This window comes from Diceros bicornis, chromosome 18 (genome assembly GCF_020826845.1).
Source record: "Diceros bicornis minor isolate mBicDic1 chromosome 18, mDicBic1.mat.cur, whole genome shotgun sequence".
Classification (NCBI taxonomy): Eukaryota; Metazoa; Chordata; class Mammalia; order Perissodactyla; family Rhinocerotidae; genus Diceros; species Diceros bicornis.
The window spans coordinates 14,129,163-14,141,790 of NC_080757.1; the positions used below are offsets into that span (position 1 = coordinate 14,129,163).

The 12,628-nt window shown below is 52.2% G+C and overlaps 1 protein-coding gene across 1 annotated transcript in view; it reads left to right on the top strand.

The window, feature by feature from the left end:
* Window positions 1-5,306, top strand: part of SHPK (sedoheptulokinase) — a 28,587-nt gene extending 23,281 nt beyond the window's left edge. Inside the window, exon 7 of the mRNA XM_058560054.1 lies at window positions 668-5,306. Coding sequence (XP_058416037.1) covers window positions 668-1,080 — 413 coding nt within the window. The 3' untranslated portion in view covers window positions 1,081-5,306. The remainder of the gene's footprint in view (window positions 1-667) is intronic.
* Window positions 5,307-12,628: the final 7,322 nt, after the last annotated feature.

Sequence of the window (12,628 nt, forward strand, 5' to 3'; positions counted from 1 at the left end):
TGATTCTTTGGCCTGGGGCCTGAGCATGAAATTTTATAAAAGTTCCTCAGGTGATTCTGATGCCCTCATGTGTTGGTAAGCACTGGTCTAGAACCTTCTACTCAAAAAGTGTGGTCCTCTGGCCAGCAGCACTGGCTTCCTCTGGGAGCTGATAACAAATGCAGACTCTCAGGGCCCACTCCAGGCACACTGAGTCAGAGGCTGCATTTTAATAAGGTCCCTAAGTGATTTATATGCATATTCAAATGTGAGGATCACTGATCTAGACTGGTGGTTTTCAGCCTCTGCCAGGGGTGGACTAGACTCTGATCCTGGGATTTCTGACACTATGAATAAGTCTAGTAGAGCTGCGATGATACTTATTGATAAGTGTATGCGTTTGGCCCCCTTGGGACCGAGGGTCCTATAGCTGTGGGGTGGGTAAGGCTCACAGCAACACTTAGGAGCTCTCTCCCTGAAGTCAGGCTGGCGTCTCCAGTGAGAGAGCTGGCTGGGATCTAGGGCAGAGCACAGCTAGCCACACTCTGCGTCCCTGAGCTGGGAACAGCCAGCCACAGGGAGGAGAGGCAGCAAGTAGACCTATCCCCACCCCATGGGAATTCTTTACTGCCTCAGCCTGCAGCGAGGGTGTGCATGAACTCACACAGGTCTTCCCTCTCTCTGGCAGGCCTGGAGGTTGAAGAATCTGCTGTGTATTCACGCATGATCCAGGCAGCTGCACAGCAGAGAGACACCTGCCTAACCATCACTCCCACGGTGTTGGGCGAGAGGCACCTGCCGGACCAGCTGGCCTCGGTGACCAGAATCTCCTCCTCCGACCTCTCCCTGGGGCACGTGACCCGGGCCCTGTGCCGAGGCATTGTGCAGAACCTGCACTCCATGCTTCCGTTTCAGCAGCTCAAAGAGTGGGGCGTGGAGCGGGTGATCGGCAGTGGCAGTGCGCTGTCCAGGAACGAGGTGCTGAAGCAGGAGGTGCAGAGGGCTTTCCCTTTCCCAGTGTCCTTTGGGCAGGATGTGGACGCAGCTGTGGGGGCAGCTCTGCTCATGCTTCAGAGAAACCTCAACAAGAAGGAGTCTTAGCACACTCTTTGGCCAAAGGACTGTTGCAAATTTTATCTAATTAACATTCCTGACATGATCTTGGGGTCATCCTTTTTCTGGACAGCTGGCAGCTTTTAAGCAATGCTCGTTCTCAGGACACTATATTGACCAAGAACCTACCTTCAGGGCACACTCTAATAATGCAGCCAGGAGCTATCAATCAGGAGTCATCAACTAGATTCCCAAATCAGTGCCTTCTGAAAGAGACTCACCTGGGAGCTGGTTGCAAATATAAATGTGGAAAAAAGAAAGAGAGAGAAAGAAAAGGAACAGTAGCCCAGCATCCTGATCAGCAGGCTCACCTGTGATTCAGCTATAGATAAAGAGAAAATAAATGTGGACTTCAGATACCAAAAAGTCTGGTGCTATGGGCTCCAAGTAAGAAAAGAAGACCTGTGCTCCACCCCATGTCCAGCTTTTGGATTGATTGTTGTAGGGACATAAAGCCCAGACGTGGGTCACTTGCATTGCTGGAAAAGTCATTCTCTACTGGATTTTACCATGTCACCCTGAGGCCCCAATCCCAATCATGCTGGAGCAGAGGGTGGGCCAAGGACAGTGAAGCCGGCAGCTGAGATGATGATGCAGGGGTCGGGCTGGCCTCGCCATGTGCTTCCCCACCAGGGAGAGCCTGCTGCACTGGGTCTGCCCCAGATCTTCGCAACACAACTGGCTTGAAGGCATGGAACAGGGAAGGAAAAGCTGATGGCATGACCAGGAACGGGGAGAGGTGCTGCGTGTCCCCACCATTCAGGCGCATTGTTCCCAAGAGCCTGACCAGGCACCAGCAGGACCCTTTTCTGGGAGTATGTTTGTGCAGCAGTGTGTTTTTGCCCCTGCACATCCCTGGGAAACCTTCCAAGGGAAGGGATGCAGCTGGGCATGCTCCTATCAGAATGGGTGGCCAATTTAATCAGAGAGAACCCCTTCTCCTGCAGGCCCCAGCTCTTCTTTCTCTTGGTGGAGGCATTGCTGGCCCACCCTGTGTTCCTGGCTCATAGAAACATCCCACTTGAGTCGGCATTCCTGTAGGAATTCCAGAGCATCTTAAACCTTCCTGTGGTTGCTAGGGATGACCATGGAATGGCTTCCTGGAGAGGGCCACCGTTGCTGCATCTACTTGCAGTCTCCCAGGGTCATCCCAGGCCCGGGCAGACCTGACTCTGAGACACCCGGGCAACTATGAGTTTGGGAAGCAGTCATGTTGTCTCTTTGTAAATGTCACTTTATGAATTATATGATTGTCTGAAGCTCTTAGATTAATCTGCCTGGCCATGCTGATTGAAGTTCAGATACTAAAGCTCGTTCTTCCAGAATTAATAATTTAATAAAACACACCTCTTTGCTCTGGGAAGACTATAAGTTACAGCAGAGCTGCAGAGCTGGGTTTGGGAGGTCGGACATAGCCCTGAGGATCATTTGTAGGTTGTCCTGTAGAGAAACCCTACTTGCCTCATGGTTCTACCAGGACAAGTGGCTGCAGATCACTCAAGAGAGTCATGTAACTTTTCTCTCAGCCAGAGTGAGTTGACACCATCATTTTGGAGCCCGTGAGGAAGGCTTATGAGAGAGAAGTCACCTTGGGATAGGCTGAAGGATGATGATCCTATCTGTCAGGAGGAGCTGGCCCTCAGACTTCAGGGAGGCTGCCTGTCTTGTGTTCTCAGGGTGCTGTGGGTGTAGTCTGTAAACGTCAGATTAGGAACTGGATAGGTGTCTGGCAAGGCCAGGCAGCCCAGCCTAGTGCCCAGAGTGGTGCTGGAACTCTCTGTCCCCTTTCCACGTGTCCTCTCTACCTCTGATGGCTGAGCCTTGCACAGTCAAGCTTGTCAGTGAACAGTCCAGTATGTTTCTATTGCACTTGGCCTGGAGCCTCTGCAGAGGGGTTGAGTACAACTGCTAGCTCCTCATTTCTCCAGCCTGAAGTTACAAACCACTCACTGCTTCTTCTCTCATTCTCGGGAGGTACCAGTAAGTGTTTGAGACCAACGTGATCCTTAGATGAGGAGCTGGGCTGTTAAGGCTGTTTGCTAACATCCTCATCTTACCAAGTACGTGGTAGGCTTGCACTTTCCCACCTGATTTTCTTTGGCCAGTAAAATGTGAGCAGAAGCATGTCACTTCTAGGCAGAAGCCTTTAGGAGCCAGTGTGTGACATGCCACATTCCTTTCCCTTTGCCACAAGTGACTGGCGGTGTCCCGGAGAGTGGAGGCCCTGTCAACCTGGGTCCCATGTGAGGGCAACATGGTGTAGAGCCCTTACCAGCCAGCGGGCAACACAGAATGTGACTGAGAAATGAACCTTTGATGTTTGAAGCTGCTGAGATTTGGGGGTTGTTTGTTACCACAGCATAACTTAGCTCTTCCTGACCACTACAGCCACAGTAGAGATGTGCCTAAGAAGTCTCAGTTGCACCCAGCACAGACCCAAATGTCTCGTATTTATTGAGTGTCTACTGGGAGCTGGGTGTTCTGTCAGGTACGGTGGTGTGTTGTTGAATTTCCATCACTAGGGAATGAAATAAACACTATGACAGATTTACCCACATGCACAGAAGGAGGAGCAATTCATTCTTTATGCACCTGACCTCGAACTAACCCTTGGAGAATTTCAGTCCATTGATACTAACACCAGTTAACATTTTTTGAACACCTACTATGTACTAGGGGCTAATCTAAACCCTACTTGTTTGAACTCATTTGATCTTCACGATGATTCTAGAAGGTGGGTCCTATTATCCTCATTTCTCAGATGAAGAAACCGAGACACAAAAAAGTTAAGTAACTTACCTAAGATCACAATGCTAGGATTCAAAACCAAGAGCGACTTTCTTTAGCATTCTAGGTGGAGGGGTCAGGCTAGGCAAATATATTGACATTGAAGTGATTGGCACATCCAGGGTATGATGAATTGTCTGGTGGAACTTGGTCATAGGCAAATGAAAGGATGTCATGGGAGTTGTGGCTGGAAATGTTGGCCAGACTCTGAAGGGTCTTGGAAGCCAGACTGAGGGCTTTGGACTTGCTCCTGTAGGCAGCGGAGCGGAAGTGGAGGACTGTGGCTTCACAGGCTTTGGGAGTATAGCTGGCAGTGTGGACTCTGGATTGGAGGATGAGTGTTACAGGAGGTGGGGGCCCAATTAGAGGAGCCTAGAAAATGGCCTGTGGAGATGATGGGGCCTGAGCCAGCATGGGGGCAGGGGAGTGAACGCCAGCCCTCCAGCTCATTCCCCTGCTCCTGCCACACACGCCCTTCCTTTGGACTTGGACTGTATACACTTAATGTTGATGTGGCTTTCATGTTCTCCATTTTTCTTTTCTTCTCAAGTGAACTGAGAAGGGCAGGGTCCCTATTAGGTGTTCTCTGCCCTGTCCTCTTGCATCTTCACTTGGGCTGATGCCCATGTTTGTCCTCCTCACAGGGCAGAACCCTACCCCTTGTCCAAGGCCCAGCTTGGATGCCGTCCACCTGCTGCACGGTCTCCCTGGCAGCACATTTGCTGCTGGATTACACTGCAGCTGGCGTCCAGGACCCCACTCAAGCTTTGCTGTTACCATGGCCTGTTGGCCCTTGGCTTGTGCCTGTGACGGGGAGCCCCATGCTGTAAGCATCAGAGAGCCACACAGGTCTTCCTCCTCATCCATCCTGGCCTCCTCGAGGACAGACACCTTCTTATTCACCTACTCACTCCTATGGGTTCACAAAGGGCACAGCAGGCCCCCAGGAAAGAGGGTCGGTTGCACCTGACCTCTTCTCAGCCATGATTAGATGGACAGTCCACATCTTTGAAAGTCAGATATTCTTGGTGTAGAGATGCTCACTTATGTGACTCATGAAACATTAAGCAAATCTTGTTTTTTTCATTAAAAAACAATTAGTCACAACCTCAAGCTAATGGCCGGATACAGCTCAGCAGTCAGCAGATGTGGTTCTCATGCTGAACTAATGGCGAGAACAAAAACCCCTCATGCCTGCCTAGAGCTTCACCAGCTCACAGAGCCTGTTCACACCCAGCCTCCTTATTAATCCCGGGAAAAGCCCATAAAGCAGGTTGAGCAGGGGCTGTTGCCCATTTGGTGGACGAAGAAACTACTGCCCAATTTCCTGCAGCCGGTGTCTGGCACAGCAGGGCCTCTTCTGTCCTGCCTCATTCTCTGCCCACTCCCCTGACCCTCCATGCGCTTCTCCCTCTTGTTCCAGTCCCTGCCCTGGGTCTCCGCTCTGCAGAGTGGGGCTCCAGCCATCGGGTGCTGAGTGGATGCCTGATCCCTCCCCAGCTCAGACGCCAGCTCCATCCGCTTCTGGAGCACGCTGACCCCCTCACGGACCCCTGCCCTTCCCGGGAGCTGACTCTTGTGGGTACCCAGACCTAATGCAGAAAGGAAAGTGGTTTTCTTCCATCTGGATCTGGGACCCCTGAAGCCATTTGCAATCTGAGAAGCAAGATACAAAAATCAGGGAAGTTAAGTCTCATAAATACAGGATGTAGAAAGCTCAAGACCAGACTAGTAGAGCTGCTTGGGTGGGTTGCAGGCCCCTGCAGTGGTGCGTTAACCACTTTCCCCCGGGCTGGGACTGGTACCACCCGGTTCCTACTTGGTTCCTTCTGGAGGTGGCAGGCTGACAGTTCCTGACTTTGGTAATGGGCTTTTTCAGCACTTGGGAGTTTGCTGGTTTCTAGCTGTGCCAGAAAGTCTGGGCTCAGTTTAAGTCAACGTGCCCCCTGGTGGTAACACCAAAAGACAGGACTGGGGCCATTAGTGACATGAGCGGTTTGGCATCAGTCACACCAGACTTGTCCAGCCACCTGCTGGTGTGGCCGCTAGCACTCTCCTCTTGTCCCCATCAGACCCAAACTGGAGAAGCGCCCCCTCCCAGAAGTCGTCATTAAAACATGATCTACTTACAAGGAGTTTTAATGGGTACATCATCACATAGATTCAAGAACACCCTGTTTCAAATTATAACCCAGAAAACTGCACTGATGGCCGCGATGCCCAGCCCCGAAGTCTTGTCCCCGCCACCACTTCATGAGTTTTAGTAGAACCACTCAGTACGGTGCTGTTCAGATAAAGCCAGGCCAATGAATATTTACACCAGGCTACTTTGGGCGAGGCACAGAGCTGGGCTTAGAGGGGAGACGGAGGGCGGGAGAGCTCTGTCTTGCCCTGGAACCATTACAATCTGCGAAGCAATGCACCAGCGTCAGAGAAGTTAAAGCTCAGTGCGAGCTTTAGGAAGCTCTAGATGGCACTGTTCCCATGTCGCTGTCCTTGGCCAGGTTAAGTGGCCTGTCTATGCTTCCTTTCCTTATCTGTAAAATGGGGACAAAATTGTCCTCGCCTTGTGAAACTTTGGGAGGGTCCGATGAGACAGTGCATATAAAGTGCCGATCCCAGAACTTGGCACGCTGCATGCACTCAGGAAGTGTTCGCCGATATTATTGTTGCCATTGTGATCTTGTGTGCCAATTGCCCCAGAAAGCACAGGTTGAAATTCTATAGAGTTCAGAGGTGAGCACTTTATGAGGGAGGCTCTTTGGAGGAGATGGGATTTGACTGATAGAATCTCAGCATTCATAGGTCTCACTTGCCACCTGGGCCTTAAAGATGGGTTAAGTGGGGTGGATGGTGCAAGCACATCGGGCAGAAGACGGGCAGGGGACAAGTGTGGAGGCAGGCATAGTTAGTGTGGCTGGGGAGGTGTGTCTAGGTGACAGGAGGGGGTGGGCCACAGTGGGAGTGGAGACTGGGGCTGTGGGCTCAGGGTGCCAGGCCGAGGGGTAGGGCCTCGTTCAGCAGGGGGCGCGATCAGGAAGATGTTCTAGGATTGTGGATTGGGAGGTAGCGGGTTGGGGGGCTGGACTGCGGAAGGGAGGCACCTGGAGCTTCAGGTGAGAAGTGGCATCCAGCCACAGAGAGGGAGGGATGGGAGCCACAGAAACGTAGCCCAGATGGTGAGGACAGAGAAGGAGAGGGTGAAGATGACAAAGCACATGGGACCTGGTGACCACGAGAAAGTTGGTACCTTTATAGGCAGGAACGCTGAGGGGAGGGAACATAAAGGGAAGAGGAGGCCATCCTGGGGTGTGCTGATGGGAGGGGGTTTGTGGTCTTCACCTGGAGATTCTGGGAGGCAGGGATGGAGCTCAGGGGAGAGGGCTGGGCTGGACACCTGGATGGAGTCGCTGGCTTGGGAATGTCAGATGGGTCTTTGGAGGGGTGAGGGTCTCAGAGAGGGGTAGGAGGTGATAAGGGTCCTGGGGACCACCTGTGTGTAGGAGAAGGGCAAGGTGAGGAGAGGTGGCCAAGGAGACGGAGAGGGAGCTGTCAGGGAGGGAGGAGAAGGGCCAGGATTTCCCCTGCGGCCCTTGGAGCATGCATGGTACTATGTAGACCCTGGGAGATGTTGTCAGTACTCACTGGCTCTGTTGACAAAGGGGACACATTTAGTGTATGTGTTATCTTCACTGGAGGCAGAAATCACCTTGGAGGCTAACTGGATAGTTCTGGTGGAAAAGTCTGACCTTCTCCTTTCCTGGACGTTGCTCCTGGGCTGGTTGGTTCTCTCAGCACCCCTCTCAGATGTCTCCCACCCATGCCCAAAAGGTGCCCACGGCTGAGACCTGGGCCTGGCCCAGGCAGTGTGTGAGCCAGGGGCCGTACATGACAGTGTTGGATGCCACAGTCTTCATACTGAGGTGTTTCCCACGGCACCTCTGGCTCACGTGGTTAGAAGGAACAGTCACCCCAGAGGACTTGAGGGTTGAGGGGTCACTGCTGATGAATCTTTTATATATGTAGCAGATTGTTACCTAGTGATTAAGAATGAATTCCATGACCCAGCACTCCCATTTCTGGGTATACACCCAAAAGAGTTGAAAGCAGGATCTCAAAGAGATGTTTGTACACCCATGTTTATAGCAGCATTATTCACATTATTCATTTAGGAACCTAAGTGTCCATCAACTTAGGTGAATGGATAAACAAAATGTTGTATATACATACAGTGGAATATTATTCAGCCTTAGAAAGGAAGGAAATTCTGACACATGCTACAACATGGATGAACCTTGAGCACATTAGGCTAAGTGAAACAAGCCAGTCACAAACAGATAAATACTATATGATTCCACATATACGAGATTCCAGAGTAGTCAAATTCATAGAGATGGAAAGTAGAACGTGGTTGCCAGGGGCTGGAGGAGGGGAGAAATGGGGAGTTAGTATTTAATGGGGACAGAGTTTCAGTTTTGCGAGATGAAGAGTTCTGGAGATGGATGGTGGTGATGGTTGCACAACAATGTGCGTGTTCTTAATGCTACTGAGCTGCACACTTAAAAATGGTTAAAATGGTAAATTTTATATATGTTTTACCACAATTAAAAAAAAAGAATGATTTCCAAGGTTCATGTTAATTGGAGCTAAAATGGCACATATATAAAAAAGGGTCCAAGTAGGGTCATGCTATGGCATGGTGGGATGGGCCCAGCTTCCATGCCCAGACCAGCAGTGTGACCTGGTTAATCATCTAATTACTCGGTGTCACAGATTTCTCGTCTGTAAAATGGGTACAACACTCTCTGCCCCCTCACTGCCCAGTGTTGTTGTGTGGCCTGGGAGAGTGGGTTTGTGAAAGCTCTTGGTGAACTATACAGTGTCATGTGGAATCCATGCAGTGTCAGCACTTTAATGCCTGGCTCAAGGATCAGAGCTTGTGAGCTACTCCAGGCAGGGCTACGACGGGCCTTTCTGGCATGTGGCTGCTCACTTCAGGCTGTGTCTGACCCATGGCTCACTGGAATCCTTATCGGGTTCCTGAGGGCAGCCGCTAGGATGGCTTCTGCAGGGATTTTGGGCTGCAGCCTGTGTGCACACCCAGGAAGACCTTGCAGCTTTTCTCAGCCAGGGTCCAGGAGGGAATGAAGCCCTATTGTATGTGATGAATTAACTTTTCTCCTGTGCCTTTAGGATTGTCCTAGGAGAAGTGAGAAAACAGACATGTACAATTTTCTGTGTTCTGTGGTTCTATGAGGAACCTAGTTGAGAAAGACTGGAGACCCAGAAGGCCCCCACCTCAATCCCCACCACAGGTTTGGTCACACAGGGAACTAGAGGCCCAGAGAGATGGGACTGGGTCAAGGTCACACAAAGTCGGTGCAAAGCCAGCCCTCAAAACCAGGTCCCCAAATGCCAGACCAGGACTGCGTGATGGGTGACACGACCATTCCCATTCCTTCTACATGTTGAAAACAGAGCAGTTCCAGGGCGCTGGGTTTTACATTCTGATTGTGAGACTGCATTTGTTGAGCTGTCTCTGCAGTCTTGTCTGCAAGAGTGGGGGGCTTGGGAGGCCTGAGCAGCACCCCCCTTCCTTGAGAGCTGAGGTCACAGCTCTGGCTGGTTCCAGGCCGTGTGTGGCTAAGTGCACTGCAGCCCTGCCATGGTTGGAGGAGGGGTAGCTGCTAAGTGGTTTCTAAAAAAGAGCAAAAATGATGGGAAAGGCTTTGGGATCCCCTGGGAATTGGAGCCGCAGCAACGGCAGCTGCTGCCATTGCTGGAAACGTTTTCCTTGAGTGCCAGAGCGCTCAAAGCCCATTCCTGCCAGTGGAGCAGCCGTGGCCGGGGAGGGGCCAAGGACCCTCACGGAGACGGGGAGGCAACTCTTCTCTCCACATCAGCCCAACTCTCCCTTCAAGTAGCAACGGCCTTGGAGCTCACAGGCACCTGCTGGGTCTGGGGTGTGCCTGCGTCTAGCTGGTGAGTCCCTTTTGTTGTTCCATGGCCAACGCAGGTGTTGGCTTCTAGAATGGTGTAGTGAGCCGTCAAAAGCTGGGCCCTGCCTCTTTTCAGCTATGTGACTATGGGCAGTTCCACTAGCCTCTCAGCACCTCAGTTATTCTGTCTGAGAACTGGGGATGATAACGGTGGCTGCCTGGAAGCTTGTGGTGAGGCATCAGTGGAGCTGTAGCTGTGGTGCACTTAGCTGGCTCTTTGCGAGACTTGGTAAGTGATAGTGGAGGTTGCTGTCATCAATGTGTGTTACTTGCACCAGAGTCATCCTGGGACGAGGAGGCTGTGGCTGCTGCTGAGGCCGGTGGTTTGTGGCTGGAGGTTTCAGTGCGTTGTCCTCTCTGGAGTGAAGGAGTGCTGGGCTGGAGGCAGAAGCCCTGGGTTCTTGTCCAGGCTCCGCTCTCTCTGTTTTTGGCAGTGTTCCTCTGGCTTTTCATCCACAGGTTGGGAAGCCCCCAGCTCTCCGTCCCTCTTTAGGAGATGCTCAGGGTCTGAGGGGACGAGGATGATCAGGGCTGGGTCCTGGACCAGCTCCCAAGAGCCTGCAGGGAGTCTGGAGGCAGACGGATGCTTTGGGCAGAGAGGGGAGCAGGAGAGCTATGCCCTAGGATGTCTCACCTGGATTGGGGAGAGAAGAAGGGAGGCTTCTCCCAGGTGGTGGGCAGTGTCCTTCCTGGCTCTGGGGTTGAGAAAGACCCAGAGGCCAAACCAGGTCTTTGCTGGGCAGGGTCGTTTTTCCAGGACCATCCTTTAGTCCAGATTTGTGAATCTCGTGTAACCAGGACCACCATCTCCATCAGATACCCCAAATCACGATTGGAAATTCCCCTGTCACTGTAGAATGTTCAGCTATGACAGGTGGGTTGCCATGGGGCTCACATGCTGGACACACCCCAGGCCTGGCAGTGACAGGGACTATCTTGTCCCTGTCTGCCCTCCCAGCCCAGAGCAAGTGGCCTCTTAGTCCCTGTCCCGCACCCTGCTCTGGGAGAAGCTTGGTTTCCAGTAGGCAATCAGGTGCAGGGTGTGCAGTGCAGATTCAGGGTTTGTTGACTGATTGACTGATGGTACTGTGTGGGCGGCCTCATGTTTATTGGGTTTGGTTGGATTTGGACTGCTCAGAGAAAGACGCAAAGCTGCTGAAGAAGAACATTGCGAAAGGTTTGCAAAAAGAGGCCCCCGCTGATAGGTGCCCTCTTGTTGGGCTGTAAGAGCCGCTAGTCAGGCATCAGGTTTACTCTTGGTTTTGCAGCCAGCCTTAGTGAAGGGGGGACAGTCTTGGGAGAGCCAGGCCTGCATATGGCCTGGGTCTTATTCCTACTTCATTTAGGGTTTTGAGCTTCCCGGGATGCTTGTTTGAGCAGGAGGTTTGGGGCTTCTGATTGGAAGGGCATTGTCACCACCTGCCTGGCCCCAGGGCTGGGAAGGCCTGATCTGATTGGCCCCCAGCCCCTTGTGTGAGGTCTGGGGCTGAGTTTAGTGGCTAAGGAAGAGCTCTGAGCCTTCCAGAGAGGTGGTGGAGCGCTGGCGAGGCTCTGGAGCTAGGCTACCTGTGATCAAATCCAGGCTCCACCTCTTACTAACTGTGTGACCTCAGGCAAGTAATGTAACTACTCTGTGCTCCAGTTTCCTCGTCTGTAAAATATTTACCTCTTAGAGACATGAGAATGAAGCGAGTGAATGCATGTAAAGCATTAGAACAGTGTTTGCCTATGCTCACACATGTCAATTATTTTCATTCTCTCTAGGCTTCTGTGCCTTTTTTTTTTTTTTTTTTGTGAGGAGATCAGCCCTGTGCTAACATCCGCCAATCCTCCTCTTTTTTTTTTGCTGAGGAAGACGGCCCTGGGCTAACATCTGTGCCCGTCTTCCTCCACTTTATATGGGACGCCGCCACAGCATGGCTTGCCAAGCAGTGCGTCGGTGCGCGCCCGGGATCCGAACCAGCGAACCCCGGGCCGCCGCAGCAGAGCGCGCGCACTTAACCGCTTGCGCCACCGGGCCGGCCCCAGGCTTCTGTGCCTTTTAAATGGCGACAGGCTCCCCATAGTATGAGCACCCTTGACAGGAAGTTATCTTCTGAAAGTACAGACTAGCCCCCGGTGTCCACGCTTTTGAAGCTCCTCATGGCTTCCGACCATCCAAGCAGTAATGTCCACCTCCTGTTCCTTGGCATTCAAGGCCGGCAGCCATCTGGTTCTGACCCTGCCACCTGTCCTCCAATCTTACTGGCTTCCTCTTCATCAGCAACTCCAGGGATCCCCCCAACCCCAGCCCAACCCTGCTCCCCTTCTAGGCCCAGCTCATCTGTCACCTCCTCCACAAAGCCTTCTTCAGCACCCTGGCCCCTCCTGTGGTCCCCCTGCTCCAGATGGAGTCTGAGTCCTCTCTGTGCCTCCAGTACAGGGCCGGACACCCAGCAGGACTCAATGATGGGTGTTGAGTGACGGGATGAAGGAATGGGTGAGTGGTTGGAAGTGGGGCTCTCTGTGGCCGGGAACATTCCCTGCTGCAGGGTTTCCACCTAATGGATGGATCAGAGAAAGACTCAGGCCCTCCTGAGAGCAGAACAACAGGCAGAAGGGGAAGTGGACTGGCTGTCAGCTGTCTGTCTTGTTCAGAGGATGCAGAGTGGTGAGGCTGCCTCATTTTTTCCCCACGGATCTGGGCATCAGATCACAGCTGATTTACTGCCATGGCCCAGCCATGTGCTCTGAATTTTCACTGCCTGAAC